At 47.3% G+C, this 27,823-nt stretch overlaps 12 protein-coding genes across 12 annotated transcripts; 7 read left to right on the forward strand and 5 right to left on the reverse strand.

Annotated features, from left to right (window-relative positions):
• Window positions 1-810: 810 nt before the first annotated feature.
• Window positions 811-2,097, forward strand: CNBB2130 (hypothetical protein; the record flags this gene model as incomplete). The annotated part of the gene is made up of 7 exons (XM_772319.1): window positions 811-947; window positions 1,034-1,228; window positions 1,287-1,379; window positions 1,434-1,652; window positions 1,722-1,852; window positions 1,902-2,025; window positions 2,085-2,097. The coding sequence occupies 7 exons, from the start codon at window positions 811-813 to the stop codon at window positions 2,095-2,097; spliced, it is 912 nt and encodes a 303-aa protein (XP_777412.1).
• A 196-nt stretch (window positions 2,098-2,293) lies between these two features.
• CNBB2140 (hypothetical protein) lies at window positions 2,294-3,025 on the reverse strand (the record flags this gene model as incomplete). The annotated part of the gene is made up of 3 exons (XM_772320.1): window positions 2,294-2,606; window positions 2,678-2,802; window positions 2,849-3,025. 3 exons carry the CDS (start codon window positions 3,023-3,025, stop codon window positions 2,294-2,296), a joined length of 615 nt encoding a protein of 204 aa, XP_777413.1.
• A 902-nt stretch (window positions 3,026-3,927) lies between these two features.
• Window positions 3,928-5,827, forward strand: CNBB2150 (hypothetical protein; the record flags this gene model as incomplete). The annotated part of the gene is made up of 7 exons (XM_772321.1): window positions 3,928-4,152; window positions 4,211-4,335; window positions 4,389-4,523; window positions 4,576-4,665; window positions 4,719-5,091; window positions 5,144-5,254; window positions 5,309-5,827. 7 exons carry the CDS (start codon window positions 3,928-3,930, stop codon window positions 5,825-5,827), a joined length of 1,578 nt encoding a protein of 525 aa, XP_777414.1.
• Window positions 5,828-6,170: 343 nt separating this feature from the next.
• Window positions 6,171-7,683, reverse strand: CNBB2160 (hypothetical protein; the record flags this gene model as incomplete). Its single annotated transcript, XM_772322.1, has 5 exons — window positions 6,171-6,279; window positions 6,338-6,568; window positions 6,617-6,629; window positions 6,683-7,172; window positions 7,387-7,683. The coding sequence occupies 5 exons, from the start codon at window positions 7,681-7,683 to the stop codon at window positions 6,171-6,173; spliced, it is 1,140 nt and encodes a 379-aa protein (XP_777415.1).
• Window positions 7,684-7,937: 254 nt separating this feature from the next.
• On the forward strand, window positions 7,938-9,667 carry CNBB2170 (hypothetical protein; the record flags this gene model as incomplete). The annotated part of the gene is made up of 6 exons (XM_772323.1): window positions 7,938-8,046; window positions 8,097-8,275; window positions 8,336-8,431; window positions 8,482-8,745; window positions 8,804-9,262; window positions 9,314-9,667. 6 exons carry the CDS (start codon window positions 7,938-7,940, stop codon window positions 9,665-9,667), a joined length of 1,461 nt encoding a protein of 486 aa, XP_777416.1.
• Window positions 9,668-10,168: 501 nt separating this feature from the next.
• Window positions 10,169-11,766, forward strand: CNBB2180 (hypothetical protein; the record flags this gene model as incomplete). The annotated part of the gene is made up of 11 exons (XM_772324.1): window positions 10,169-10,236; window positions 10,295-10,306; window positions 10,377-10,390; window positions 10,445-10,678; window positions 10,748-10,821; window positions 10,884-11,040; window positions 11,091-11,285; window positions 11,338-11,423; window positions 11,472-11,525; window positions 11,580-11,707; window positions 11,760-11,766. 11 exons carry the CDS (start codon window positions 10,169-10,171, stop codon window positions 11,764-11,766), a joined length of 1,029 nt encoding a protein of 342 aa, XP_777417.1.
• Window positions 11,767-11,905: 139 nt separating this feature from the next.
• On the reverse strand, window positions 11,906-12,990 carry CNBB2190 (hypothetical protein; the record flags this gene model as incomplete). The annotated part of the gene is made up of 4 exons (XM_772325.1): window positions 11,906-12,506; window positions 12,568-12,685; window positions 12,761-12,827; window positions 12,946-12,990. 4 exons carry the CDS (start codon window positions 12,988-12,990, stop codon window positions 11,906-11,908), a joined length of 831 nt encoding a protein of 276 aa, XP_777418.1.
• Window positions 12,991-13,230: 240 nt separating this feature from the next.
• Window positions 13,231-13,809, forward strand: CNBB2200 (hypothetical protein; the record flags this gene model as incomplete). The annotated part of the gene is made up of 3 exons (XM_772326.1): window positions 13,231-13,309; window positions 13,407-13,715; window positions 13,769-13,809. 3 exons carry the CDS (start codon window positions 13,231-13,233, stop codon window positions 13,807-13,809), a joined length of 429 nt encoding a protein of 142 aa, XP_777419.1.
• A 5,060-nt stretch (window positions 13,810-18,869) lies between these two features.
• On the forward strand, window positions 18,870-21,429 carry CNBB2210 (hypothetical protein; the record flags this gene model as incomplete). The annotated part of the gene is made up of 5 exons (XM_772327.1): window positions 18,870-19,596; window positions 19,648-19,812; window positions 19,925-20,114; window positions 20,176-20,602; window positions 20,671-21,429. 5 exons carry the CDS (start codon window positions 18,870-18,872, stop codon window positions 21,427-21,429), a joined length of 2,268 nt encoding a protein of 755 aa, XP_777420.1.
• A 745-nt stretch (window positions 21,430-22,174) lies between these two features.
• Window positions 22,175-23,414, forward strand: CNBB2220 (hypothetical protein; the record flags this gene model as incomplete). The annotated part of the gene is made up of 4 exons (XM_772328.1): window positions 22,175-22,298; window positions 22,396-22,469; window positions 22,530-22,845; window positions 22,990-23,414. The coding sequence occupies 4 exons, from the start codon at window positions 22,175-22,177 to the stop codon at window positions 23,412-23,414; spliced, it is 939 nt and encodes a 312-aa protein (XP_777421.1).
• Window positions 23,415-23,704: 290 nt separating this feature from the next.
• CNBB2230 (hypothetical protein) lies at window positions 23,705-24,574 on the reverse strand (the record flags this gene model as incomplete). The annotated part of the gene is made up of 3 exons (XM_772329.1): window positions 23,705-23,839; window positions 23,914-24,100; window positions 24,168-24,574. The coding sequence occupies 3 exons, from the start codon at window positions 24,572-24,574 to the stop codon at window positions 23,705-23,707; spliced, it is 729 nt and encodes a 242-aa protein (XP_777422.1).
• An 806-nt stretch (window positions 24,575-25,380) lies between these two features.
• CNBB2240 (hypothetical protein) lies at window positions 25,381-27,108 on the reverse strand (the record flags this gene model as incomplete). The annotated part of the gene is made up of 8 exons (XM_772330.1): window positions 25,381-25,398; window positions 25,461-25,543; window positions 25,596-25,667; window positions 25,727-25,875; window positions 25,921-26,123; window positions 26,182-26,304; window positions 26,367-26,888; window positions 27,025-27,108. 8 exons carry the CDS (start codon window positions 27,106-27,108, stop codon window positions 25,381-25,383), a joined length of 1,254 nt encoding a protein of 417 aa, XP_777423.1.
• Between the last annotated feature and the right edge of the window lie 715 nt (window positions 27,109-27,823).

Here is a 27,823-nt window from a genome sequence, read left to right on the forward strand (position 1 = left end):
TTTGTACAGGCGGTACCATGAAAACGTCTCCAAAAATGGTTTCTTATAATAGAGCCAGCCGAGGGCTGCAAACCCATTCCTCTGTCTCGCCTTAGCCCATTTAACCAATTCCCGAAGGCGCGCACATAACTGTGAATAGACCTACCTCTGAAATGGTGCCTCTTTTTTTTTTTTGTTCACACAAGTTTACCGGGCGTTCCAGAGACCATGCCCACAACACCCCTTGCTGTCCCTCGAAGATCTCTTCCAGAGTTACGAGCAGCCAACAGGGAGATCACCAGACAAGCCCCGACGAAAGCGGTACTATGAATGTGGCGCAACAATTATTAAATTAATCTCACTTCGCCCACCTGAATGATAATGATAGAGCAAGAGTGAGGCAGATACGTACAATTTGTAAAAAGTCGTGCGAGAGAGCTGTCGCTCTTCTTCTGAAGTGCGCGATGATGCGAAGATGGCTGGTAGAGAGTTAAAGAGTTAGGATGCTTCCCTTTTTTTGCTGCTTGACTCGTGATTAGCTATACATTGGGCACTCACACCTGAGGTTGGGAAGAGCCATGGCTAGACGATGGTTATCGACAGATGTTTGCTGGAAGTCCGATGGAGGAAAGAATGGGTGGTGACTCAAAAAGGTCTCAAATGATGACGATAATAATAAAAGAACGGAAACATGGGCGATTATAATTATTATTAGCGCCCAGCAGATCTACCGCCAAAACAAATCCGCAACCTCCTCAAAATCTACACAAATCAGATAACTCTTACGCCTCCTTCTTTTAATACCTTTTTACATTGTGAAACTTGTCAGTAATGTTCAAGAAACGCTCAAGACCGACTTCTGTCCGAGACAAATCAAGAATTGAGGAGGCTGAGGGATCTGGAAACGAAGAAAAGGTGGCGTCTGGATCCGGTACTCCTATTGTGGACGAGCAGGAAGATGATACTGGGTAAAGTCATTCATCCATCTCCACTTCTGGATTCTTTATCTTGATTTTATTTTTACAATCATCTAACGTTGAACTTGTGACTGTAGTCGAACAGTGGAAGAGCTCCTCATGCTTAAAAAGTTGAAGAAATCACAGTCAAGACAAGGGATCGATCTCGAAAAGCTCAATCGTGGCGAGGAAATGAAGAGGAAAGGCAAGAAGAAGGAGGATCCAGCGGAGAAATACGGTCTGCAACCAGGCAGAGGGATGGGCCGAGGCGATGGAGAAAAGGAAAAAGATGAGTAAGTGGAAGACATATGCCTATGGAATCCAGTTCTTGACGTTGACGTGACGTTTCAGAGAGATGGAGGACGAAGCCGAACGAGCAAAGAGGTTGGTACGGGTGAACAACTTTACTCAACAAACCAATGCTCTGGATGTGGACAAGCATATGTATGTCACTCTTTCTTTGGTGACTGGGCTGCCGCTGAATTGAGTATATAACAGGATGGCGTATATAGAAGCGGAGCTTGCTAAACGTCGTGGTCAGGCGGCTGACACAACTGACAAGTCAGCAATTGAAGACAACGACCCGCAAGCGGAGCTCTACAGAATTGCGGAAAAGTATCAATTCGAAACCCGGAAGAAGAAGGCGGATGATGAAGGAAATGTGACGAACAGTCTGGGGATGTTGACGAGTATACCCGAGGTTGATCTCGGAATGGAGTAAGCCTTTACAACTTCCCCCCCCCCCCCATCGGAGTCTTGTCTGGATGGGCTAACGGCATTAATCAGTAATCGTCTGAAAAACATCGAAATGACCGAAAAGGCGAAGAGGGACATGTTGGAGCAGCGCAAGCAAGAGGCAGCAGCTGCAGCGGCAGCAGCCAAAGAGGCCGAGGACCCAGGCTATTCAGCAGCTAGATGTGAGTTGCATGTCGGTCTCTTCGTAGATGGAGCTGATGATTTGACTAGTTTACCGTCCCAATCAAAAATCAGCTTCCGATATATACGTTAATTCTGAGAAGCGACGAACGACTGGCGTTCCAAGGCAAGAATCGGCGACTGACGAGCAGGTGTATGAGAGGTTCAAGAAAAGGTGGGACAAGCTTCCTCGATTTTTTTTTTCGTTTAGAGTCGGGCTGACCATGCCAACAGGATGAAACGCTAATTATCATGTTGTCATAATAATATCAATGCATAAATTCGTAAATAATACGGCTACAGCTGTGCATAAGTCACGCTACTCATTATTTGCAGATCGAGTACAGGATACTGCCATCGCTATAACGTCGTTAAAAGCCCATATTGTCTCCTCTTTGTCAATTTCCTGCAACGCAATTTATAATATCCGTCATCGAGACTACTCAGTGGGCGGTTCTCTGACCCAGACCCGAATCTACCGATCGATTGACATTGTTGACATTCCTTGGTTTCGATTTCCGGATGTGACAAGACTTCTTGGGTGAGAGACTCGAAACAGGAATAGGAGGATCGACCTGATCAACCCGATTCTGATCGGAAGAAATAGTTGGCACCGTGACAATCGGTTTCACGAAGGAAGCCACTGGCGTGACGGTGTGCGATGGCTGAGTGGCGATGTCACAGTAGTTGCCCGGTCGGACAATCTGGTTCTGGACGTAGGTTGTTGCGTTGAGGGCATCAGACACTTGGAAGACACTGGGGTATTGTCGGGAGTTAATTACAGCATCTCAAGGAATGTGCCTACAATGCAGTTTTTGTTGACTTACAGCGACGTTTTGGCAGGGTTACTGACGTTCCAGAGAAAGGATGATTCAGTAACGTTATCGAACGAGTTGGTCCAGTTGACCCCGGTGTAGTATCCTCCAATACCAATTTGAAGATGATATGGCGACTGGCAACCACGTTAGTATGAAAGACTCAGGGCAGATGCAACTTACTGCACCGAGGCTGGTGTCTCCCCAAGAGATATTGACTTGGTGACCTTCGCATAATTTGCCAGAGTCGACGGAGAGAGTCATGCCATTGATGGGTGCTCCTGAACGCTCTTTGAACGGTGTCGCCGAAGCTAAGAGGGCAGGTAAACAGAGAGTGAGAATAGCAATCCCGGGGAACATTTTGTTGTTCGAATTCTCTTCTGAAAGGATCAGCTAAAGAATGCGATAGTTAACCGCCTGGAAGGAGAAGGTTGAAAGAGGAATGGAAATGAGGAGTCATAAATCATCGCCTTTTTGTCATGAATCTTGGGAGGCCAAGTATATGTGTCGAAACGGGGTGTAACATCCCAGACTGGTCGTGCAGTGCATTTCCGGCCTAACAAAGCTGCAAGTTACACGAAAGTGATTGATGGGCCCTTTCTAAGTTTGCACGCATGCAAGCGTCGCTCGCGACTTGCTATTACTTTCCGTCTACTATAAACTACATTATTCTACAACAAGGAAGACCATCGCGTACAATTTGTCTTTTTTTCTGCCATACTACTTTTTACAAGGCCGAAGAAGAACAACTCTATTATTAAACTCTCAAGCTATACACACATACTAGGGTTGGACGCGGGACGAGCGTAATTCTTTATTTTATCATGTACAAGCACTATCAACTTTCGTGCAGCAGCGTTAATAGAGGAATGGCCAGAATTGAAATGCATTTTTACACTGGGAAGAAGTAGCTGCAGAACGAAGAAAAAGATTGCAGACAGTGCGTGAATAATTAAATGGGAATGTGGGTGTTTTTTAAGGTCATAGAGGAACAGGGTTACTGTATGATAGCCGCGGGACATGGGCGCGTAATAAATCTTCCTCGGCGTAAGTTATTGTGACTATTTATTCTTTTCCCCCATTCTACATACATTACTTGGGACATTCCTTTTATTTTCGCCCTGTAAAATCTCACACCTGTATCAGAAGTATCCGCAATCCTCATCTGGCCTCCTCAAAACTCCATAAACCCATCCGATCCTTCTATCTTCCATCTCCCACTTCCACCTCACATCTACTCAGCTCGTCCCATTCACAACAAAATGGCCTCTCCACCAATCCCTACCTTCCAGAACGGCAGGTCCATCTGTCTCGCAACTTCTACCGCAACTCTTGTAGAACCCACAGAACGTACGCCTCTTCTCAAGGAGGTTCAAAATGGTACTGGCAAGCCTGTATCCCCCCCTCAGTATGACCACGAAGAAGAAGGGGCAGAAGGCAAGGAGGTTGAGCTTCTCGTTCCCGGCAAATCTAATTTTTCCCAGACTGTAAGCGTTTCGCCTCCCCCTATCATGTTTAGAAAAATCCTTTTAATGCTCGATACAGCTGTTGAATGTCCTCGGCGACTTGATTGGGACAGGTCTTCTTGCTTGCCCTATTGCTATCGCTCATGCTGGTTGGGTCCTTGGTCCCTTGCTTCTATGCCTCGTCTCTGGGATCACTTTGTGGACGTGAGTCATGAATCTGCACGGCCCGTGGCTGTTTTTACTGACACTTTCTGCAGTCTTAAGATTCTTATTAGGATTATCGAAAAGGACCGCAGCATGCGAAACTTTGCAGACGTCGCAAGATACAGTCTAGGTGCCCGAGCCGAAAAATGGACTACTGCCATGTTCGTCTCCGATTGCTGCATCTGGATGTAAGTTTTGCGTCCTTTTTGCTATACTATTCCTGCTGACTTTATAACGTAGTATCGCCCTCATCGTACTTTTCTCCGACTCCTTCGAAGTGGTCTTGCCCATGTTCACCAGTAATCAATGGAAAGTCATTGGTCTTGTCGTGTACGTCTTATTCATCAATTCAAGACATTGATTGTCTCCTAACTCTCATCCAGTATCGTCCCACTGAACTTTATCCCTCTTCGCTTCCTTGCTTGGACTTCTGCCCTGGGTATTACGTCCACTTGGACCCTTGTTGCCATCCTCATTTTCACCGGTTTGGCCACGCCAAATTCCCCTGGGTCAGTATTGGACCCAGCTCCCACTGATCTCTGGCCTGCACATGGTCTCGTCAAGCTCGGTCTTTCTTTTGGATTGCTCATCTCTGGTTTTGGCGGCCATTTCCTCGTTCCCAACTTGATTAGGGACATGAAGCATCCCGAGCAGGCCGAAAGGGTCTGTGAAGTTGGATATGGTATCTGTATCATTGTCTACGCGTTGGTCAGTGTGTTCGGTTATTTGATGTTTGGCAGGGACGTCTCCGATGAGGTAAGTTGGGCGCTTGCAAGTTAATGTTGATACCCGGCTGACCTTCCATTAGATAAGCCGAGATCTTGCGAAGACCTCAGCCTTTTCCCCTCTCATGGCTCAAATTGCCGTCTGGATGGTCGCTATCAACCCTCTTACCAAACTTCCTCTCGGACTTCGACCTGTAAGTTACTTTGACGGGACAGCCTGTGGTTGCGGTTACTAAACATCATCATAGCTCACCGACATCGTCTACTCTGCCCTGCGGCTTCAATCCACTACCTTCGTTCCCAAGATTCACGTGTCCTACGCTGAATCCAGTGAACCCGATGAGGAAGACGACGAGCTTTGCTCTCCTATCACCTCTAACTCCCCGACCGTGTTATCCTCCTTCTCTGCCTCTACTATCTCTGCCGCTACATCTATCACCCTGGAAAACGAACACTACAGCCATGCTTTATCCACTGCTCAGCGCCGGCATGACCGACGAGAACAACTCAAAGCTATTTTCCGTGCGCTCATCACCATTGTGCTCCTTGGTGTTTTCGTTCTTGGTGCCCTTGCGTTCCCATCGTTCGAGACGCTCATGAGCATTATGGGCGGCGGAATGAGTATCATCACTTGCATTCTTATCCCTATTGCAGCGGGCGCCAACATCTGGGGATGGCGATGGTACTCAATACTACTTTTTGGCCTGTCGGCCGTGGTTTGTGTTATTGGTGTCGTCTGTGCGTGTTTGAACAATGGAGATGCTTGAGTGTTTTTTGTTTTTTATTTATTTTTTGGTATACATGTGTGGTCAAAAGGGGACCAAATCAAGCCCCACTGGGTAGTCGTCCTGCAGCATTAGAGTGATAGAGAAGCATCAAGCATTTGTACATTACAATTTCATTTCTTTCATCATTCATCATCTGTTTTCATAGTTTCCTTCATTTTTGGTCGCCAAATGGTGACACACGGTCCCTTCTTGTTGTAGTGATAAATAGGATCACATGAAGCAACTAAAAATCATGCATGTCCCAGACAATAATTAAATACAGTAAGGAAACGATCTAGATACATCTTCGCAAACATCAAGGCTAGTGAAAATCGATGGGTATCTAAGGAGCAAGTTTGGAAACATCCGCAGACTTGGCTTTCCCTTCCAGAATCATCTCAGAAAGGACCTTGCCAGTTCCCGGGCCTTGTGTAATACCCCAACAGCTCAGACTGTAGGTTGTTAATAAATCAATATCTGCAAAAACTATTACTGAACAATGCAACTCACCCAGATCCTACATAGACTCCCTCCACCCCTCTAACCTTTCCGATCAAAGGTCTGCCACGGTCGGCGATCGGCAGATAGCAAGCCTGTTCAGAAATCACCTCTGCACCTCTTTCCAGGGTGAAAACAGGCGATAACGATTGAGATTGTTTGTGAAGCTTGGCGATAGCGGATTTAGATGGTGAGACTTCTGCCGCAGAAGGAGGAAGAGGTACGCCGTCACCTGCGCCACATCTGGTACAAACGTGAGTATCAAGATAGTGAAATATTCAGTCGGCTTACATGTATGTAGTACCTGAGCCGTTTATCAGTTTGAGCTTCTCCAAGAATGATAGGTAGGTTACTCACCGTCCGGTCTAGTGTATACCTCAGGCTCACCCACTGAGCCATCTTCCAATGTCATGCTGGTAAACAAGCAAGTGGCAGACAGTTCCTCCTTGGTTTTTAAAATGATACTGTGTGCTCTGTGACCTTGTACACCCAATCTGCTACCAATTTTCTCACCCAGCAGCTGCCCCGCGAGCCTACCAGTCCAAGGGCCAGCAGCGATCACAACCACATCAGCGTCAATTTCTGTTTTCTCCCCTTCGGGAGAAACAATGCCAATCGACTTTGATGCACCGCCCTCTAGGTTGAGAGACTTTACAGTACCGATGACAACTGAGGTTGACGGCTGTTCCAGGAACTTATTGGCGAAAAATGTGGTGAAAAGCCGCGGATGAACCTGGGCTGTCGTTGTGTGCGACCCAAGGGTGCGAGAAGAATGCACAAGGCCATTCCGTAACCAGGGTAAAGGCGATGCTTTTCTCGACATGCTTGTGGCGTCCGTCTCGATAGACTGCGGCCAGGGTCAATATTGCTAGAGGTATTGCGAAACAGACAGGGTCTCTCATTTGCTGATGAATACCATGAAAGCAACGTCCAAAACCAGATTCCTCCGGGGCCGCTTCTTGAAAGTAGTCAAAGTTGACTGAAGATTGGGAAAGTTGCAAAAACTTGGTGGTTGTTGATAGTCCACAAACGAGAGACCCCCAATATTAGCAATCACTTACTAAAGTCTCAACTGTTCTATATCCCCACTTTTCTTTGCCTCCGAATTCCTCTGCAAGGGAAGCGTGCAAATCAAAACTGAATTCACTCAAGCTGGAAGTCGAAGTACCATGCCAGTCTTTGGCAAGGAAGCCACCGCTAAAGCCACTAGCCGCTGCAGCAATTTTGGTGCCTTCCACGATGGTAATGCTGGTGCTTGACGACCTTTGTGGGTGAGTCGAAAGAAAGTACGCGGTGGATACACCAGCGATGCCACCACCGATAACGACTATATTCTTTGGGGAGGATGATGGAGTCATTTTTCAATACTGCTTCCAATATGGAGGTATAAAAGGAAGGAAGGGAAAGGGATAAAAGCTGGAGTTAGATCTACGTAGGTGACTGTGATTTGTATATGTTGTCGTGAACTGAAGAGTTCGGAGGACGGGAAACAGTGGTACGTCATCAGGAGCGGCGATGGCCGCGGGGGGAGGGGATGGGTATATTATCACCAGGGGCAGATGATACTGCATACTAACCCTACCCGCCCAACTCTCCTCGACCCACCACAGCCATGTCCGCCCCCTCAGGAATAAAGGTCGCAGACGATCTCACAGCAGCGTTCACAGCAGCCCTCGCCAACCCACAAGACACAAGGGCCCTCGTCTTCATCATCGACGGTGGTCCGTAACAAACACTCCCTACCACACGTCTTACTGACACCTCCCTGCAGAGTCGTTCAAGCACCATGCCACCGTAAAACCCAAGGGATCCTACAAAGACGACATTGCGCTCGTTCCTGAGGTCCTTCCTAGCCCAAAGACTCCGGCGAGCTTCGCATACAGGCTCGATAGCAAGGACAGTGGGAAATGGGACTGGATGATGGTCACGTTCGTGCCAGACGATGCTGGGGTGCGTTGCAGAGTCGCTCTCCCATTAGCCAATGATCCTTTTGCTAATTCTATGGGTTAGGTGCGTGCAAAGATGCTTCAAGCATCGTCAAGGTCAGGCTTGATGAAGGTTCTCGGAGCCAACAACTTCAAACACGATTGGTTCGCGACTTCTATCGTTTGTCTTGCCTTTCGCTTTGCTCTGTACACGGCTAACTTGGCGAGTAGTCGGATCTCTCTCCTTCAGCACTCACGGCCCATCTCAATCATCTTTCATCTCCTCCGCCTCTCAGTGCATCTGAAGCCGCCCTGGCAGAAGTCCGGGAGGCCGAAGCTGCTGAGGCTAAGCGTGCGGCTTTGGACCCCGAGAGCCAAGCGCGCAGGAACAAGGCAGTTGTAGGCCTTGGAGGGAAAATGAACTGGGGCGAAGGTGTGGTGGAGGCCCTGCAAAAGGTCGCGCAGAGAAGTGATGATGGTTGGGTTGTTGTTCTTGTAAGTTTCCGTTTATCTCAGTATACATGTAGCTCATACTCATACCACCAATTCAAAGGAAATCCCCTCTTCAAACCCTGGGTCAATAGCCCTTCTCAAGTCAGAGGCCTGTATACCTTCTCAACTTACCTCCAAACTTCCGGGAAAGTCTCCTTGCTATGTCTTCTATTCCCACCCTACTCCCCCATCGACTCGTAATGTTCCCAAGTCGCCCTCTGCTCCCATCGGAGCTCCTCGTAACACGTTTCAAGGGTCTCAAGGTGGGGTAAGAGTTGTCAACGCCTCATTCGGCTCTCCTGCTGTAGAAGCTGGAGAAAATGTAGAAAGTGAAGAGCCCGAGCCTGGTGCCAGTCCTACGCAGGAGGAGACTGCGGAAGCTGTTGGCAAAGGACGAGTTATTTTTGTATACTGCTGTCCTTCGAACAGTCCAGTAAAGTATAGAATGATTTACTCAACAACTGTTAGGGGCATGCAACAGGACGCTATCGACAAGGCTGGTGTTGAGATTGTCGCCAAGGTACGTACAAGCCCATTCCTTTCGCACACTACTTGGCTGATTGCTCAATAGCTCGAAACATCAGACCCCTCCGAACTCACTGAATCCCACTTGAAATCCTCTCTGCCATCTTACAAACCTACGCATTCTAGCTCACTACCGACACCTACTTCTACCACTCTTGGGGGCCGCTCCTTTGGTACTCCCACAATGTTTGGCCAGCCTCGGCCTTCCCTACCCGTTCGTTCGGCTACTCAAGTACCTCTTCCTCCTTCTGGGGCTTCAACTCCGGCTACGGAGGGAGAAAAGGAGGGTGAGGAAGATGGTAAAGACAGCATCAGGAAGGCATTTGACGCATTTGGACCAAGGATCAATAATGCCAGCGGTGGTGGGTTTGCGAGACCCAGACCTGCAGGAAGGAGGTAGAAAAGAAGGTTATGAAGCAGCTTGTGGGGTTCCATTCGCCTACTTGATTTAAGAATCGTTCCAGGTATAAAAAGGTTAAGTGCTTGTAGATTGACATTATTGCAGAGGTATGAATTTACGTGGAAGCGTACAGTGTGAAGAAGCCGATAGTACTACTACGTAGTAGAACGAAGGGAGGAGGGTCGGTGGTGGGTGTGGTGATGATTGATGACTGCTGATGATGATGATGATTGCTTGCTTGATGAAAGTTGCAAAACTAACGCCACGTCACGACGATGATTTTAATTAAATAATAAATAAGCCCTTACTTGGGCGCGGTCTGCGCCGCCGCGCTCCTCTTTCTGCTGCTGTTGAATTTCTGATCTGCAGCGTTCTCCAACAAAGTTGTATCTATATATCTTTTTGAATAAGCTTCTGGAGTGACATACAATAGGTTTTCAATAAAAAATATCTACCATATCGACCTTCATATTTTCCTTCTAGAAAATCGAGCCAGCTACAATGTCTCCTGCTACCGAAACCGCTACCCAGGGTCTTCCCCCTGTGGACCAGATGACCAGCCGTGACTAGTACGTCTTTCGTTTATTTGACTTACGAGGGACCCGCACTGACGATATATATTTGTAGCTATGCTGACAGGTAAGACGCTTTCTTTAAACAAACGGAAGCTAGTCTAGAATTATGGTGCTGACAATATTTGATAACATAGTTACGCCCACTTTGGTTAATTGCTCTTAATATCTTTTCAAGTATCTGCGAAGCTGATATTCGATACAGGTATCCACGAAGAGATGCTCAAGGACTCGGTCCGAACACTCTCCTACCGTAACGCCATTATGCAGAACCCCCACCTCTTCAAGGACAAGGTGGTTCTTGATGTTGGCTGCGGTACTGGCATTCTTTCCATGTTTGCCTCTAAGGCAGGTGCCAAGCTGGTTATCGGCATTGACATGTCCAATATTTTGGATCAGGCTGAAAAGATTGTCAGGGCTAATGGCTTTTCCGAGGACCGTAAGTGTCGCCGTCGATCTTTGAATATGTACATACCCGTCGGCAGATGCTGAATTACTTGCTTTGCAGAGATCGTCCTCTTAAAGGGCAAGCTCGAAGATGTGGAACTCCCTGTCAAGCAAGTCGACATTATCATTTCCGAGGTAAATTTTACGGAAGCTGAAGATGAAACATGACGTGGACTCACCTGTCTTTGATTTTATAGTGGATGGGTTACTTCTTGCTCTACGAGTCCATGCTCGACACTGTCTTGCTTGCCCGTGACAAGTACCTCGCTCCTAATGGTCTGTTGTTCCCCGACAAAGCTACTATTTTCCTTGCAGCCATTGAAGACCAAGATTACAAAGAGGAAAAGATTGATTGTAAGCATGTTCTTTTTATTTAGAAGGTTCCATGTTAAGCTCTTTAACAGTCTGGAACGACGTCTACGGTTTTGATTACTCTTGTATCAAGGAAATCGCTCTTCGTGAACCTCTTGTTGACTGTGTTGAGCTCCGAGCCGTTGCCACCAACCCTTGCGCTATCAGGCATATCGACATCCGAACAGTGAAGAAGGAAGATCTTGCTTTCGATGTGCCTTTCAAGCTCAAGGCTACCCGCAATGACTGTGAGCTTCAATAAGCGGTCAAAATTTCCAGTATTAATGATTGCAAACACAGACATCCATGCTTTCCTTGGCTGGTTCGACATCTCCTTCTCATGCTGCCACAAACCCATTAACTTCAGCACCGGTCCTCAGGCCAAGGTAAATAATCTCTTCTCATAATGTTGACAATGCTAATGCCATTGTCAGTACACTCACTGGAAACAAACCGTCTTCTACACCTCTGAGACCCTCACTGTTTCCGTGAGTCTTGTCTGATAACTTAAGAGTCCAATTTCTGACCCCTTTCAATTCTAGGAAGGAGATGTCATTCAAGGCACCCTTCACTGTGCTCCCAACTCCCGAAATAATCGTGACCTTGATATTATCATCGACTACGAAGTCGCCGGTAGCAACCCTGAGAAGGGTAAGATGGAATACAAGATGTAAGTCGCTCACTGTAACTAGGCCGAGAGAAGCTGATTCTGACTGGTAAAGGTCATAATTGTTGTCTTCATTTTTCCCGATTGGCGTGTAAAGGTACTAGATACAGTTTTAAGGATCTTATTGGGGATCGCCCTCGCATAATATACCCATGCAAATTGTTTAGAGCTTCTATATGCATGATTGAGCCATACTGTGATCTATCCGCCAAGCTTCTTTCTCTCTCCCCACGATTCGTCTACTCTATTCAACTCTCCCTGTATCTTCTTGACGCTATCTTTCCTCTCCTTTCTGGCTTCGGTCCATCCACTGGGGATATCCACTCCGTCAAGCTCCAGAAGTGCCTTTAATAACATTTCACTCAACCTCGCATGTTCCTTTTGTAGCACTTCAAACGCAGGAATCTTCGCAGGACGGTTTGTAGCGTGTGGGGAGGTATATGAAACAAACATTGCGATGCTGGGGACCAAAGGATCCAGCAATGAACTGACAAGCGACTTGATCCAGTCGACAAGGACAGATTCTTTGTCTGTTTGCGGCTGCTTGGGCTTTTTCACCGGTGTAATAGTAGGCTTGGGCGCAGCCGTAGGAGGAACAGGAACATCTCCACCCTTTCCAACTAATACAAGCGTTGCACCCTCTGTGATACCGTAGGCGCTGACCGTGAGAGAAGTGTCTTTCAACACAGCACCTTTATATATGAGCTTGAGTGAGTCAAGAGACAGGCCAGTCTGATTAGACAAAGTCGCAAGTAGGGTAGAAAGCGGTGTTATTGAAGGTTGAGGAACGGGAATATTAAATCTGGCCCCCGCATCGTATGAGCTACAATCTCTGATAGCTCGCTGTCCGGGGCAGCACTTACCGTTCGCGACCCCATTTCACCTGGATGGTAATTGCACCTGAGGCCTCCTGAGCCTGAGCGCGTCTGAATGGATTAAAGAACGACACGGTGGAAGTTTTTGAAGAAAGAAGGAAGGTGTCTATAGATGTTTAATCAGCAAGAGAGTTGTGGAGAGGATGCCAAGTGGTATAGTACGTGAGGGAGAAAAGCGTACAGAGTGGATCGAGTACTGATTCCAGCTTGGGTGCGTCGAAAAAGGTCAGGTGTCGAGTGAAAGAATTCTATTGGTTCACACAATAATCAAGAATCAAAGGAGGAATACAGAGCACGCAGCAAGAACCGGCATCCACGTTGAAAACGGACTGAAAATACTAACGTATTCATTCAGTCATCATCGACGCTACTTCCTTTATCCAAGAGTTGTCCCGATCCATGTACGTTCATTTGTTCATTAATTTGAATAATTAAGCAGCACTAGGGCACGGAGTACGCAATTTATCCGCTCCACCATTAACGTCTGCCAATAATATTCGGGAGAGTGGATTTTCATATTTAATCCCGAACGCCCTCCTACGAATCAGCTCCTGGTCTTTCCGAGGCTTTTGGTCAGTCGAACTACATTCGTTCAAATCTCTTCTCTTCTCAATCCCCCGCTCTCCACTCAACCCTCAGCCTACACACAAAATGCTTTCGTCCGTCTCCCGAGCTCTTCTTAGGACCCGACCCGTCGTTGCGGCTCCTCTCCGCCCTGTCGCTTTTACCGGTATGTTCACGCAATTCCTGTTAGCTCCGTGTTGCGTCCAAGCGACATTGTATCGACGTCTGTCTGTTTGCTAACATCAATTGTGCTTCTTCTATAGCTGTCCGCTTTGCTTCCGGGGGTGCTCACGGCAATGAGACCGAGTCTTACGAGTCTTTCAACGCTCGATACGAGACCTTCTTCAAGTCTGTCTCTGACCTTTTCGAGCTTCAGCGAGGTCTCAACAACGCCTTTGCCTACGACCTTGTCCCTTCTACTGAAGTTATCAACGCTGCTCTTCAGGCTGCTAGGAAGGTCAATGACTATGCTACCGCTGTGAGGATCTTGGAGGGTGTTAAGGAAAAGGTTGAGAACAAGGGACAGTACCAAGCATACTTGGACGAGCTTAAGCCTACAATTGAGGAGCTTGGTGAGTTATTTGTAAAGAATGGCTAGTCCATTTCGTCTAACAGTTATTTTTAGGCATCAGCACTAAGGAAGAGTTGTACGGTCAAACCCTCTAAATGTAATCATCTGGTTATGAGGGAGATGCAAAACAACTATAAGGCATGGCTACCACTGATCATTATCGTCAAGATGAAATGTAAAAAAGCAATGGTAGGCGCCTAATAGGATATTGCTGGATCACCACAGTTGCAAACGACACATTCGCCCTATCTGTCCTGGGCCTCAACCACTTTATACGTATTACAAGCTAACGCCAACTTATAGACTGGTACGGCTTCGTTGATTATATCTCTTCGCAGCTTTCGAATAAGCAGGAGCTACATGACCCTCAGCTAACAGAGTGCGGGTTTTTACGGCATGAGTGTCCGTCATGGATGTGTCGGCTGATATGATTAGCTTTAACGTTTTGTACCACTGGTGGAACACTTGCAGGTTTGTTCAAAGGACGGCATCGTTATCGAAATGCTTGCGTTGCCCTATAAGTCGCTGTTGAATAATGGTGTTGTTGGTGGGCCAATCAAGAGGATCCTCAATCCCAAAATATATTTGCCCTAGGCTCCCACCCTTGACTTTCAATGTCGTGGCGTGGCCAATTGGGTCGCCGCCCTGACGATCTTTACTATAATCGGAATCTTTTGTACTGTCACTAGACCGGCGGGGTACAAGTGGTCTAAAATGTTGGCACATGGTACATGTAAAGAAGAAGGGAAGCCGAGATCCCTACATGTGAACTGCTGAACTGTTGTCCATGGGTTTGCACTTTGAGAAAGAAGTCAGATGTATAATGTAAGATTGTGGAGTGTGCTCGTCACGTTGGATAGGAGCCTTAGTACGGAGAAGAAAATCAATGATTATCAGAGCAATGTGGACCACAAAAGCTGTAATACGACGGTAGAAAGGGGAACGGTTTCAGGAACTGCTAATTATACTCCACATTTCTGCAGTTCTTATGACTACCGGAATGACCTATCAGCTCCTTCACTCTCCACTCACCGCTCGGAACAGTTGCATCGTCAGCTTCCAATGATTATTTACAGTTTTGAAGGACAAAAAATGGTGCAGCACGCACTCAAAATTCATTGCCTTTACGAGTTCTAGTTTGACTGGCTCGATAGTTGTCAGGCAGCCTTCCCGTCGCCGATGTCCAGAAGAATGGCTCCACCTTAATCTCTGCCATTCGCGTGATTTACGATCAGTACCCCGTCACTGGTACGATCAGCACGACAAAGGAGGAGCACGCCGTGGAGGAAAGGTACTACTACCGGATGATGGAGTACGTACCTCGCTGTCTGTCCTTTCCGCAAATGCTAATAGATCTGCTGCTCCAATGATAAAACGAGGATATAAACTCGTTGATTGGCAACACTACTCACTCACGATGGTGGCCACCACCATCATGATGGAAGAAAGACAATTGTTTCGATTCCCCGGGCAGAGGACCTCTTCGTATTTTCAAGGACTTGTCCGACTACACAGTGCCGAGACTACGCCTCGCTATAATGTACGTCCATGCAGCTTCTGCCACATTTACGCTTGAGACTGATGGAGATAGTCCACTTATGACACAGCATGCAAAGTGCGGAAGAGGAAATCAGTGAGAGGGATTGCTTGATGGAACGGAAGACGACGGAAGAGAATCCATGGTGGAACACTGCAGTGCTCTCGGACACAAATGGCTATCTACAAGCCTTGCTACCCACCGCTATCGGTTGATAATGATTCCATTTCGACCAGTCTTCATGACCGCACCCTCATCCCCTACTCCATTCACTCCAACTACCCCGCCTGCCACCAATATAATCTAATCTCATAGACCAGGAAGACATCTATGCTGGTCGTCGCCCCACTTTCATGCCCTGCATAACGGCATCGCTTTCTTCATACGCTCATCTTTACCAAGCCTTACCGGTCGGCGAAGTTATTCTCGAACCCTATACTGATGAAGGGCAACGATGGAATGATGTGCGAATCCGAGGGGCGAATCCATAGTAACCTTGGACTACGGTTTAAAGGTCTATTCCCTACATCAGCACGGCGCTCGATCCACCACGGCCAATAGACGAAAACCGGGGATTCGTTCTATGAATTTGCCTACGCCAGTGCCGGAAGTCGCTCCAGAAAAGGGTAGCAGAGGTCGCAAGGGCATCGCTTCCATTGCCTTGGGAGGAGTATTCAAGCCCTCGATAGTCTCAAGTGATGGTTCAATGGAAAAGACGAATGAAAAAATGAAAAGAAGAAAAGATGGAGTTCGGGAGCGTTCGTTAGAGGAGGACAGCTAATAAACTTAATTAAGAGGTTTCAGTGGAGCAGCCGGAAGGACTTCCGGGCCTACGACGGTCGTACATCAGAGGAAGCCCTGGTTGACTATAGGACAGATCCTGAGTCTAGGAAGAAATGATGGAATATCTCAAACAACAAACTGGAAGTTGTCGCACGGTACGTACGTGCTACCATTATATATTTCTAGAGTCAGGAATCCAATACGAACTGCTAACGCCAACTGCTGTAAATGGCCGAGTGTGGCATCTTAGCTAGAGATGATCTGAGAGTGATTATCTTTAGATGACGAAAATGAAGGCAACATTTTAATGCAGCAAGCTAAGAACATTACGAAAAGGGTATTTGAATGAGAAAGATCATCGAGTGGAATACACAGTCGGAATGGTTAGTGATTGGTTGTTGGTTTAACATATCAAGGCATCTCATTTTCTGACGCCTTCGTCGCTCAAGACAAACTTCTAAAGACTTGCAAATATTATCAAACGTTATATCCAGCTCTTCGCGACGGGACCGGTTGGCGTTTTTCAGATGGGAATCCCTTTCAAATGGGAATAGCATACATGACCTCCTGTTTGGACCCAGCCCAGTTTCCAACCGTACTGCTGCGCCTTCTTCCGAAGCGGAGAATCTGGAATAAAGGGTCAATAGCTCAGATGGCCGAAGTCGATCGACAGCGAGCATCGCGAGGAAGACGAAGACGTTGAGGAAATGAAGTACTGTATTAGTCATCAAACGTTTCAGGGTAATGGGAAATTCGGCTCAGGATAGCGGATAACAAACAAGATGTGTGAGGTCGGACTAACTACAATTTCTACAATGATATTTCTTTATTTATTTATGAGTTTTCTTAGTTAATAAGGTAAAAATCACATATTTCTATAGGACGCGCGACGCATACATGATGACGACTACAGAAAAAATGGAATCTTTACGTACGTACGTACCCAGTTACACGCACATATAACCACCGTACTCCTTCTTGTCAAGTCCCCGATAATCACTCCTGATTTCCAACTGTCCTGTTTGGACGTGCCCAATCAATCGATCTAAATGGTTATTTGCCTTACCCTGGTCATTGCCAATGTCGTTCTCCCAGCTTGATGATGCCCGCTGATTCTTCCCTTTTCCCAACAATGAATGTTGGCCTGATTGTTGTCCTGATCCTGTGTCGCCGGTGGAGTTGTTTTTCTTTGGGTGCTGTGTTACGTGCTGCGATGTGACAAAGCGGACGATAGAAGGTAAATTCCCAGATTATAACTGCAGACTTCTTATTGTGGTCTCGCTTTTTCCTTGTAGCTCCGCCTCACATTTCAGTTAGGAGCCGTCTTAACATGCTTAACGGTAGTAGTTAACGAAACGGTCTACACTCAAATTAACTTTTAAGCAGAAGAACTGATAAAATGCCTGAAAAGGAAAATTTCAATTTCCCGCAGAACCCCGCATCCTTTCCTTTAAAAAGAGTCAGGGTTTTCGGTTTTCAATTAAGGGTCCGGGAACGATGAGAATTACGTAAATTTTTGATTTTATGCCCAAACCCAGTGACTTTGATTTTGAAGAAAGGACGTTCTTTTCCCCATTCTGAATTATTCCCTTATTATATGAACGCAAAGATGACCTATTACTGCTATATTGTTATTGCCCGTGGCAGAACTACTCTGCCGTCTTTAATCCGTTCCGCATGGGCCTTGGGTCTAAGATTGTCTCTTGAGGATGTGAGAATTAGTGTCGAGAATCGAAAGTTGTTTCTTTTCTGTCCTGGTCACGACAGCCGGTGATGAGGTCGACGCCTGGCGCGATGACCGGTGAGCAATGACAGATGACAAACCAGACAGGGCGCAGGGCGCAAGGCATATGGTTTAGGGCCTGACATAAGAATAGGGTGCTTAAGGATTAAGGATCGGCAAATGCTTTGATGATCTTTTCCGCTATTTCCCATGCTCTCCTATTTCGCCGTTCCCCGTGCTGCCTGAGATCCCACCTTCGTCGCCCCTTCCGGATTTCCTGGCCTAATGTTCTTGCATGCCGTCTGAATTCTCCGAATTTTCCCTGCCCCCAATTATCAGTTATCATTAAAGTGCCTTTCCCTCTCTATTTATTTCCTTATTTCCTTCCTCCGTCATTCCTCCTTATTCCAGCCACCAATTACCCCTCAATCTGTACCCTCGCATAGGAGGCGTCACGTCGATCTTTTAGGCCTTGGGTAATTGCGAGATCAAGGGCAACGAGCAGCGCGAACAGCAACGACTACAGCCAAGAGTCGACATTTTTAGCTATTGTTGATTTCTCACATGCTCACCGCCGAGCCAGGGGATTTTCCTCCCTGGCTTCATTCATTAATGGCTGTCAACCAGACGTATGATTGAACCCAATTCTTGTTTCCTTCTCACATCAATTTGCAGTACTAGCTAGCACCCGGTTTGCTTTTTCTGACTTTTCGTCACAATAATTCCTATCACGTATAGTATATATATATATATATATCAGTATATACCTGTCTTCTACTTCCCACGTTCTCATAATAGTCGTCTCGACTCAACCACCCTCCTTTTTGACCGTCATCCTCCCTCCTACCTCGTCATCGAAGCTAAGGAGGAATCGACAAGCGACGAATACAGTTGGCTGACTGATCTAACTACGCAAAGTCTGGACAATCTTTTTTTTTCGGTCTGCAACAATTCTGTTTGCCAAGGTGTCTCTCGACTAGTACCGTAAGTACTCCTTTTGACTTTTACATTTTCCTAGTCCTTTAAGCTGATGTTCGGGATTTTTTTCTCACTGTCTGTGCGTCAATTAATCGCCAGCCGCTAATAGATTGTCCGTCCCTTTCAAGACAGCAATGTACGCTTCAACATCTAAACAGATAGACCAGCCTGCTCAGTTGTTCCAACATTCCAGAGCAGAAGCTCCTGTCTCTTCCACTCATTCGCAACATTATTGCATGCCCCCCAGCCAGACAGTGTTCCGTTCCATCGCCGTTCCCCCATCCCCTTCATTTTCCCTTTCACCCGAAGTACAACATACTCCAGCACATCATAGCTATCCTCCGTCATTTTTGCCTTCTCGGTCGTCATACCTCTCAGACTCTCCTCCTATGATCCACTACGGGATTAATTCCCCTATTATCGGACGCTATCCAGAATCCGAATCGTCACCTAGGGTCAGTTCTCGAGCTCGTGATTCATATGTTACCGTGCACCGGTGGGGTCCGGTCCAGGGCATTTCTGGGTCACAAATCACCGTTAGATGTGACATTGAGATGGCTTTTCTTTCAAGACCTGGTCGGTCAGCGACACCTCTGTCAGTCAATGGTCCCGGCCAAATGACCAAGGCACTGCGAGTGGTATTTGGAAGCTATCCAGTACTAACGAAGGTAGAAAATTTGAAAGAAGGCACAGAGCGAAATGCCTGCTTTTTGCAAGTGACGGTTCCAGACTGGTCTTTGACCGGTGCTGTATCAGACGGTATGGGAGAGGTCAGAATAGTACCCGTTTCTTTGCAGGTTCTAGCCGATAATACCAACGTCCTTGAAACCGTGTCTCTTGGCCATTTCATTTACGTTGAAGGTAGGCAGAAGTTTTATGTGCATAGCCTCACCTTTACCTGACTTTCCTCAGGCATCACTCGGAAACGTAATGGAGACCATCTCGAGACAACAAGACACACTTCCCCAAATCGTGTCATTCAACGCCGCGCAGTGTCAGGCCCTGTCTCGACTTCAGAACTTCAGTCATACTCCTCGCCTCAGCACCTGATGTACGGTCGCCCATTAGCGGTTAGACGTAAGTTCTGTCCTCATTCTGTATCACCAGTTGAATAACGGTCTACCAGATATCAGTGAATCGCATGTACCCTCAATTCAGAAAACCTACGCCCAGTCCCCTCCAGTACCAGTCTCTCAAACATCGATGCTTCCGCCCAACACATCGAACACAGCGGTTTTCCACTTACAACCCAGCTTAATGCGATCATCCCACGTTGTTGGCGGAATTCCCGCCCAGCCAACATCCACGACATTGATCAACACCGGCCACAAGGCCGCACTGAGTATCGCCGGAGATCTGAGCGCAGTGGGCAAGGGATGGTGAGTTCGCTTCTGGCTCTAAATTCTACCACACCAGATGATACTCACTCTAGCGCATCAGGACAACTGAAGAATGGCATACCCGCCGCCGCTTGGTTCAATTCTGGCGGCGCCAAGAGGGGGCTACAATACACACTCAGTTCCGTGTGATCTCTCAACCAGAATGGTCTGCTAGCCAATCGTCCATTGTCGTCTCCTGTGTGTTTTGGGACGAAAAAAACAGCTGCTACATAACCTCTGTCGACATCATATATCTCCTTGAGGCACTTGTCGGCACCCACTTCACTGTGGAAGAGAAGAATCGTATTAGGCGAAATCTAGAGGGCTTCAAGCCCATTACTGTCGACAAGAGTAAACCAGATACAGAGAATTTCTTCGGGCAAATAATGAATCTTCCCAATCCAAGACCGAGGAATATTGAAAAGAATGTCAAAGTGTACGCCTGGGATTGCCTTGAGGCGGCATTGCAAAAAATCATCGGTAAATATGTGAGTATTAATCAATCATTTTTTTATGCGAGTAGGGTCCATCACTTATATTTCAATCGCGAATGTAGTCCGCAAGCTTCCCTACCACTCAGTCCAGCTCGGTGGAACCTATAATCACGCCATGTCCCCCCAGCACTTCAATTTCCATACCTTCGAATGGTTTACCAACTCCCAGTTCTATTTCCGAGTTCGGCTCTCCTCTCAGATCCTACAACGATTTGCCCAACCCTCTTTCCGCCACGCCCGCTCAGCACACATACCGTGGAATGCCTCCGCCTCTTACATCTCGGTCAAGCGATGAGTCATTCTATGGCGCTCAACAATTAAATCCCAGGCAGCCGCCCAGCACGAGAACAAGCAGTTCATCGTCCGTCATCCAGATCACGACTCCTGCTCAGCCTTTCATCTCTCGGACGACGAGCTCCCCGAGCTCCATATATTCATCCAATTTTGCGGTGTCTACTGCCCGTGTGACTCAGAAAGATGAAAAGACGGAAGGGAACACTGATATGGGATTGTATTTCGACATGCCACCTGTTTACTCCCAAGGTGTCAGCACAGCGGGCAACGCCAATCTCTTGCATTCTGGTCCAATAACTCCTTCTCCGTCTCTTTCAGAAATGTATCCAGGGCCACTTCATTATGCCAGTCCTTCAAGTCATATCCAGTTCCAACCCCCCTACACTCCTACCGTGGCTCGCCCCGAGCAAAAGCAGGCCGCACAATATCACGAGAGTCTAAGGCAAAACCATGAAGCTCGAATGGTCTATCCGATGTATCCTGCCATCCAAGGACAAAGGGCATGGGGGGATGGAAACGAAGATTAAATTCCTTCGCACGGAATTTTAGAACGACAACGATCAGTGCACTAGATATAGGCATGGACCTTGACGGTTTTTCATTCCATTCTCATTGACCCTTTAATGTTCCACCATAAGACGCGCTTTTATGTTTGTATCAACCAGTATTTCCAACGGGCTTTATTACGTATATCAAGGCACTACAATATGTAGTAATCTTTCGCTTTTTTAGTAAGGACTTTCCTACGTACTTCGTTCAAGACTACATGACAAACACGTATGAGGATGGTGAGGACGACTGCGGCTTGTGTGTTCGATTTGGGATGTAATTTATAGGCTCTGTAACCAGCAGACAACAGCTGAGGAGGCAAGTTGCATCTAGTAACAACATCGATCATGCACATTCTGGTGGTGGATACGTACGTACTTTGCGGTGTTCTACGGCCTGGGGGCCGGAGGTTTTAACTTTCAGGGTAAGTGGTGACATCGAACACGCTATGTGCGACTAATCATTACGTATTACGTAGCTGCTTTTATGCCTCTTCGTTCGTCACCGACCGAACACTCAGCTACGAGTAGTACTCGGCCTTTATTACTCTATCCATATTTTCTATTCTTTGCTCTATTTTTTCTTTCTCTGTTTTCTTCTGCGGCTGCGCCGTGAGCAAAGTGTGAACGTTCATACCATCCATATCGTCGCATCCATACAGTTAGATAATCAGACTTCAAGTATCGTCCGGCCCAACACACAAGTTGCAATAATCAACCAATCATGATGTTCGACAAATCGTCCCTCCTTGTGGCGCTGTTTTTCACCGTCTTTGATATGGCCCATAAGGCTCAGGCTGTGCCTCAGCCGGCAGGACAAGTTGGTGAAATTCTGGCAGGTAGCTTTAGTAAGTGACTGTTGCTCAAAGGAACCACTATATCAGAGTTACAACTGTACGCCGTTTGATACGTTGTCCTTGATCACTGACGGCGTCGATCTTGTAGACGATGGAATTACGGTCTATGCGAACGGCGTTGTACAATGTGGCTATTCCAATATTTCTTGGACAGGTGCTTCCGTGAGTGATCTTGCAGCATTGATTGCATGGTGGCGTGGCTAACGATGCCGGCCTGTATAGCCTCCGGTGACCCTCGAAATTGGGCAAGGAGGTTACTATATCGGCACCACATCGGTAGCCAATCTCACGGCTGGATGGGATAACCATACTGAATGGCTGGTCAATCAGCCAGAAGGTGTCGATTTAATCTTCCAGGTGGTAGATTCGTCAGGAAAGACGGGGTATGTCCAAAATATTAAGGTTGGAGCAGGAGACAGTGACTGCTTGGAGAACTCTGCCTCCAACTCGAGCCTAACTGCGAGTTCCGGTTCAACCGGGGATGCCACTCAAATCGCTTCTTCTACGGCTATCTCAGAAGCAGTGGGGGGTGCGAGTGGTGAGCAACTCCTCGTTAGATTCACTCTCGATACTAATTTCCATCGTAGAGACTGCGAGTGTCACTGCCATCAGTGCTTCTAAGGATGCTTCCGAGTCGTGAGTTGCAGTCGTTTACTATCGTCTTACAAATATTATTCCATAGCGTTTCAATCTCATCCTCTACCGAAACTACCGAATCAGGTGAGGTTAGCGCAAGTTCTGCTATCACCTCGGAGATCCAGACCCCAGCCGCTGCCTCCTCCACATCGCCCATTGCTTCTGCTGCGAGCACCTCCGCTGTTTCATCTGCTAGTGCTTCTACTAGTGCTTCTACTGGTGATTCTACAACATCTTCTAATGGCAGCAGTCCTTCTCTCGCGGCCGCCAATGATTCGACAGCTGGCGGTTCCTCTTCTTCTACCAGCTCCAGTGGAGCCTTCCCTGGAGTTTTTGTCAGCGGCTTATCCATTGTCTTTGCAGCTGTTGGTACATTTGCAATTCTGTAGCGAGGTATTTAGGGCAGTCCACTTGATGAAGCATAGATCATCTTTTCCTTTCTTCCTTTTCGGTGCGCGCTTGATCCTTTGACAGGAAGCAGCGAAGGCCTATCAGTACAGGATTAGTATACATCACGTCATTTCTTGTAGCTATTGTGAACAAGATTTGGAGCAATGGGTTAGCGTGGCACGTCCCTTAGAGATTTTTGCGCTTTGCAGGTTTGAAACTCGACATGGCGTAATGCATAAGGAACTACAAAAGGGAGAAACATGGGTTGTATTGCTTTGTTTCACTGAGGATTCTAACGCGATCAATGTATCATGAATGTCCGTAGAATATCAAATCGTTGTCTAAAGAGGTACACGATAACGAAAATGATTCTAGATGAAGATATGGGCGGCACCAAGACCGCTAGCGATAAAGAAGCTCAGAACGGGTATAACATTGAGGCCGGAGGGCATAGAAATACCTCGGCCTGAGCCGCTGGTGGAGTCGCTCGAAGCCACGGCAGCTGTCTATTTGATTTTTTGTCGTTGTCAGCTCTGATCTATATCAACGACGCATGGAACAGCAGGTAGACGACACTAACTGTTTGAGCGGCCATGGTGGTAGAAACGGGGACGGTACTACTTCGAGTAGTGGTGTTGTAGTTGGTGAGGCCTGTGCGGGTAGAAGTAGAGGCAGTAGTATTGGCGGCAGAAGTAGTAGTAGCGGCAGCAGTATTGGTAGCAACAGCAGTATCGGTATCGGTATCGGTAACGGCAGCAGAGCTGTCACTAGAACATCACATGGTCAGTAACCTACTTAAAGGTGCTGGCACACTGTAACAAGCTTAAAACTTACTCTGTCCCGTCGTCTGTCGTGGTACTATCTTCAGTACCGTCATCGGTGCCATCATCGGTTGTAGTACCGTCAGAGCTATCAGAACCATCATCAGTAGTACCATCGTCGGTAGTACCACTGTCAGCAGTTCCATCGTCGGTAGTGCCATCATCGTCCGATGTATCGTCGGAGCCGTCATCAGTGGACGAGTCTCCAGAACTGGAGGCGTCTTCCTGACGTTTCACAGCATTCATCCCTGAGGCATGGAATGCACCAGCGATTGATCGAGCAACATCGTGAGGGATGGAATTGTCGTTGCGCGCGAGGTGCCTTTCTGTAGTAGAGCCTACGACGACAGGGGCAGGAGAAGCAAATGCGATTGAGGAGAGTAGGGAGACAGTGATAGCGAGGGGGAGAGTCAATTTCATGTTGGTAGAGGCAGTGGTGGTTGGAAAGGAATGAAGAGGTGAATGGGCAACGACGATGAGGAAAAATGGAAGATGGATGAACGAGTGAGAGGTACTCGTTGCCTGAAAAAGTGCGCCTGTCTTTATAATGCGATGCGCCTGCTTTTATAATGCGGTGCGCTTATTTTTATAAAACGCTGTGCGCTCGGGACAGATAAGGGACTTGGGCCTGGATCTGGCGCGAAAAGGGCGCTCTGGATTTAGGATCTTGCTTGCGCGTCTGACTTGTTAACTCGCTCTCGCCTTCTTCAGACGCTTTAGCTTCTGGCTTCTTAAGTTTCTTACGTTTCTTCGACGGAATACTTATGCATTTTTACAGCATATGCATCTTGTGTATTGCATATATATGCATTATCGGCACTGTCACCTCATATGATATGAAAAAATGAAATGAGGCGCAGCGTACCATACTGTGAGTAGTGTCACTCGTCGTTTCGCGTACATATCGTGAGTATGCACTGCTTGTTGTACTTGTATATAGTTCCTGCAAGAGATTACGTGCTCCTGCACAAACGCACATGGAATCAAAATGGGGTGCAACCCCCTTCTATACAGGTGCACATAAATGTATACATGCGGTGATAAATTTGCGTGGCCTCTTCTCGATCGACATCAAGCCCATCGAAGGAAGGAGAAGGTATGGAACAAACGGAAGGCGAGAACTACCAAACTAACAAAAGCGAGACAATATCAAATGTTCATAGCGGCTCATTGACGGCGATACTAAGTGCTTTGAGGATCACAGATACCTCGTAGGTCACTTGAGTTTAGGCACTGGAAATGTACTGAAATGATGTCAGCTGTGAGTCGGGTCTCGGACAATGTCCAGTTGCTCAAGACCACTTACCCATCCACCCAGGGAGGTGATTGAACCGTCAGGGTTCATGAGCGCATTGTTTTGGTTAACGCCCTGCATATCTTGCATGACACCTGCAAACGAGGTCAACAACTGGCCATCGCATGATAGCGAACCGCAGCTTACCAAACGGAGAGTATCTCTCAACATAGGACTGTTCATCGAACCAGGCAGCGATGGCGATATGCAGATCCCAGGCTGGTGACGCAGTTAGCTCAAGTGCTTTTGCATATTTATGTCAAACGCTCGAAACTTACACTCTTGATCAGTGCACTGAGCACCGCCATTAAAGTTTTGGCAAGCATACTCAGTAATCCAGATGTTGGAGCCGGTCTGAGTATGGAAATTCTCAACGTAGGACTTGAAGTTCTCGATGTCGACATCGTACCAGTGGAGAGGAATGAAGCTAAAAACGGTTAGAAAAGGACTTTCCTACGATGAGAGCACTTACTCAGCGGCACAATCGGCAGCAGAGTTGCCGGCATCAGTACAAGCCTTAACGAAATCCAAAACCCATTGAAGACCATCAGGGGCACTGGTAGTAGCAGCACCGCCCAATCGAATTCCGCTGGCACGGACGGGAAGGTAATCGGTAACCCAGTACGTGACGGCGTCGGCGGCAGAGATATCACACTGGCCGACCTGGTTGGGCTCCTACGCGTTTTCAAGGTTTAACTATAACTAGAAACAATTGAGGCATACATAAACTCACATTAAAGAAAAGAGCGTTTTCGACGGTAGAAGGCCATTGACTCATCTGAGCATGCCAATCGGATACCTGCTTCGGACCCCAAAGCATGGGGACAAATTCGAGACCAAGGGAGTCGCCGGAACCCTGATTATGTTTGTGAGTACGAATTAAACGGCTTGCGATTGCACCTGGTTATCTAAACTTACAACAGAAAAGGGGCTCCAAGTATAGTACCATGAAGCCTTGCTACCGATATAGTTGCCAATGTAATTGGGATCGGTGGACGCGGCCCAGTCACCGTTAGGCCATGCAAGACCAAATTTGCTTCCCACGTTGACCGAACCGCCCCCAGAAGAGGTAGTAGTAGTTGCGAGAGATTGTGCGGTTGCTTGAGCCTCCACGGATGATGAAGAGGTACTTTGCACCCACTCAGAGCTCGAAGATGACGTAGCCGAGTCATCGGTGAAAGTCACATCGGCGACGGAAGGGCTGCTCGTGGCTTCAACATCAACCGTAGAGGTGGTCGAAGCTGGGGTACTGGTGACGGCGCTGCTTGCAACAGCAACGAATGATTGGTCTTTGGCTCGGCAAACAGTTCCATCGGCCCTTCGTCGGAGGATCCTGCCGTTGCTGGAACGTTTTTTCTCATGCTTAACAATGTTGTCTGCAAGTCGAGCAGCAAGGTGTCGATGTTGATCGCGAGAGTCAGGTCGGTGAGCAAGGGTTCCCTGTATTACGTAAACATGTCAGCAGACGCGTCGAAAGGGCAACCGAAATGATGCCGAGAACGGTCAGCCAAGAGGTTTGTTTTGAGGAGCTATAATGAATGGAAAGGGCTTCATCAAAAGCAGATAAAGGACTTACAGGGACGTTCTCAAAACCAGTAAGAGCCATCCCTGCGAGGGCAAGGGCAGGAAGGAGATTGAGCAATTTGATTATGGCGGTCATTGTATGTGATTACGCTCGATCTGGGTTGAATACGCGTCGCGTTGCAGTAGGAGCTGTACAGATATCTGCTTCAGCGTATGATTCTTCGTCAGCGAGTTGTGAAATGGTATCAACAGGAAGTAAAAGCGATGACTAACATGCTCAAGCTTGCAGTGGTAGCGGGTCTATCTCGTTATAGTGCTGTAGTGTCGTTCAATGAGTAATACGTGGATGATATAGTACGTAGTCGTGAATTGTCTCGTGGCGTGTAAAAGAGCGTTTGCGGTCGGTGTTCCGGTTTGAGACAGAAGAAGGTGGTGGGAGAAATCAGTGTAAAGAAGGGGATGTAATCAAATGGTGAGAAAACAAAACGAAAAGCGGGGTGATGATGGAAAAATGTAAAGACAGCAACCAGACACGACGGCCGGTGACATGCACAGACCCATTTTGATTGCTCGTATTCTTATTTTTGCCATTTTTACCAACATGCAGGAACGTATCCCCAGTTCCTGCGGATAATTCCAGATTTCTGCGGATTCCTTATTTACCGGTTGTTAGGAAATTTTGCATCAATCCCCCGAAACCACGTGCGAGGCCCCTTACTCCTTTTGTTCGCGTTTCAAGTTTCTGGATGATGACATATGCAGCTCTTGGCAGAACACCGTGGGAATTCAGAAGGTGGCATACTCCGCGTTTGAGGGAAAAGTGGAGGCACAAACAACAGACATCCATTCGT

Source organism: Cryptococcus neoformans, chromosome 2 (assembly GCF_000149385.1).
Source record: "Cryptococcus neoformans var. neoformans B-3501A chromosome 2, whole genome shotgun sequence".
Taxonomy (NCBI): domain Eukaryota; kingdom Fungi; phylum Basidiomycota; class Tremellomycetes; order Tremellales; family Cryptococcaceae; genus Cryptococcus; species Cryptococcus deneoformans.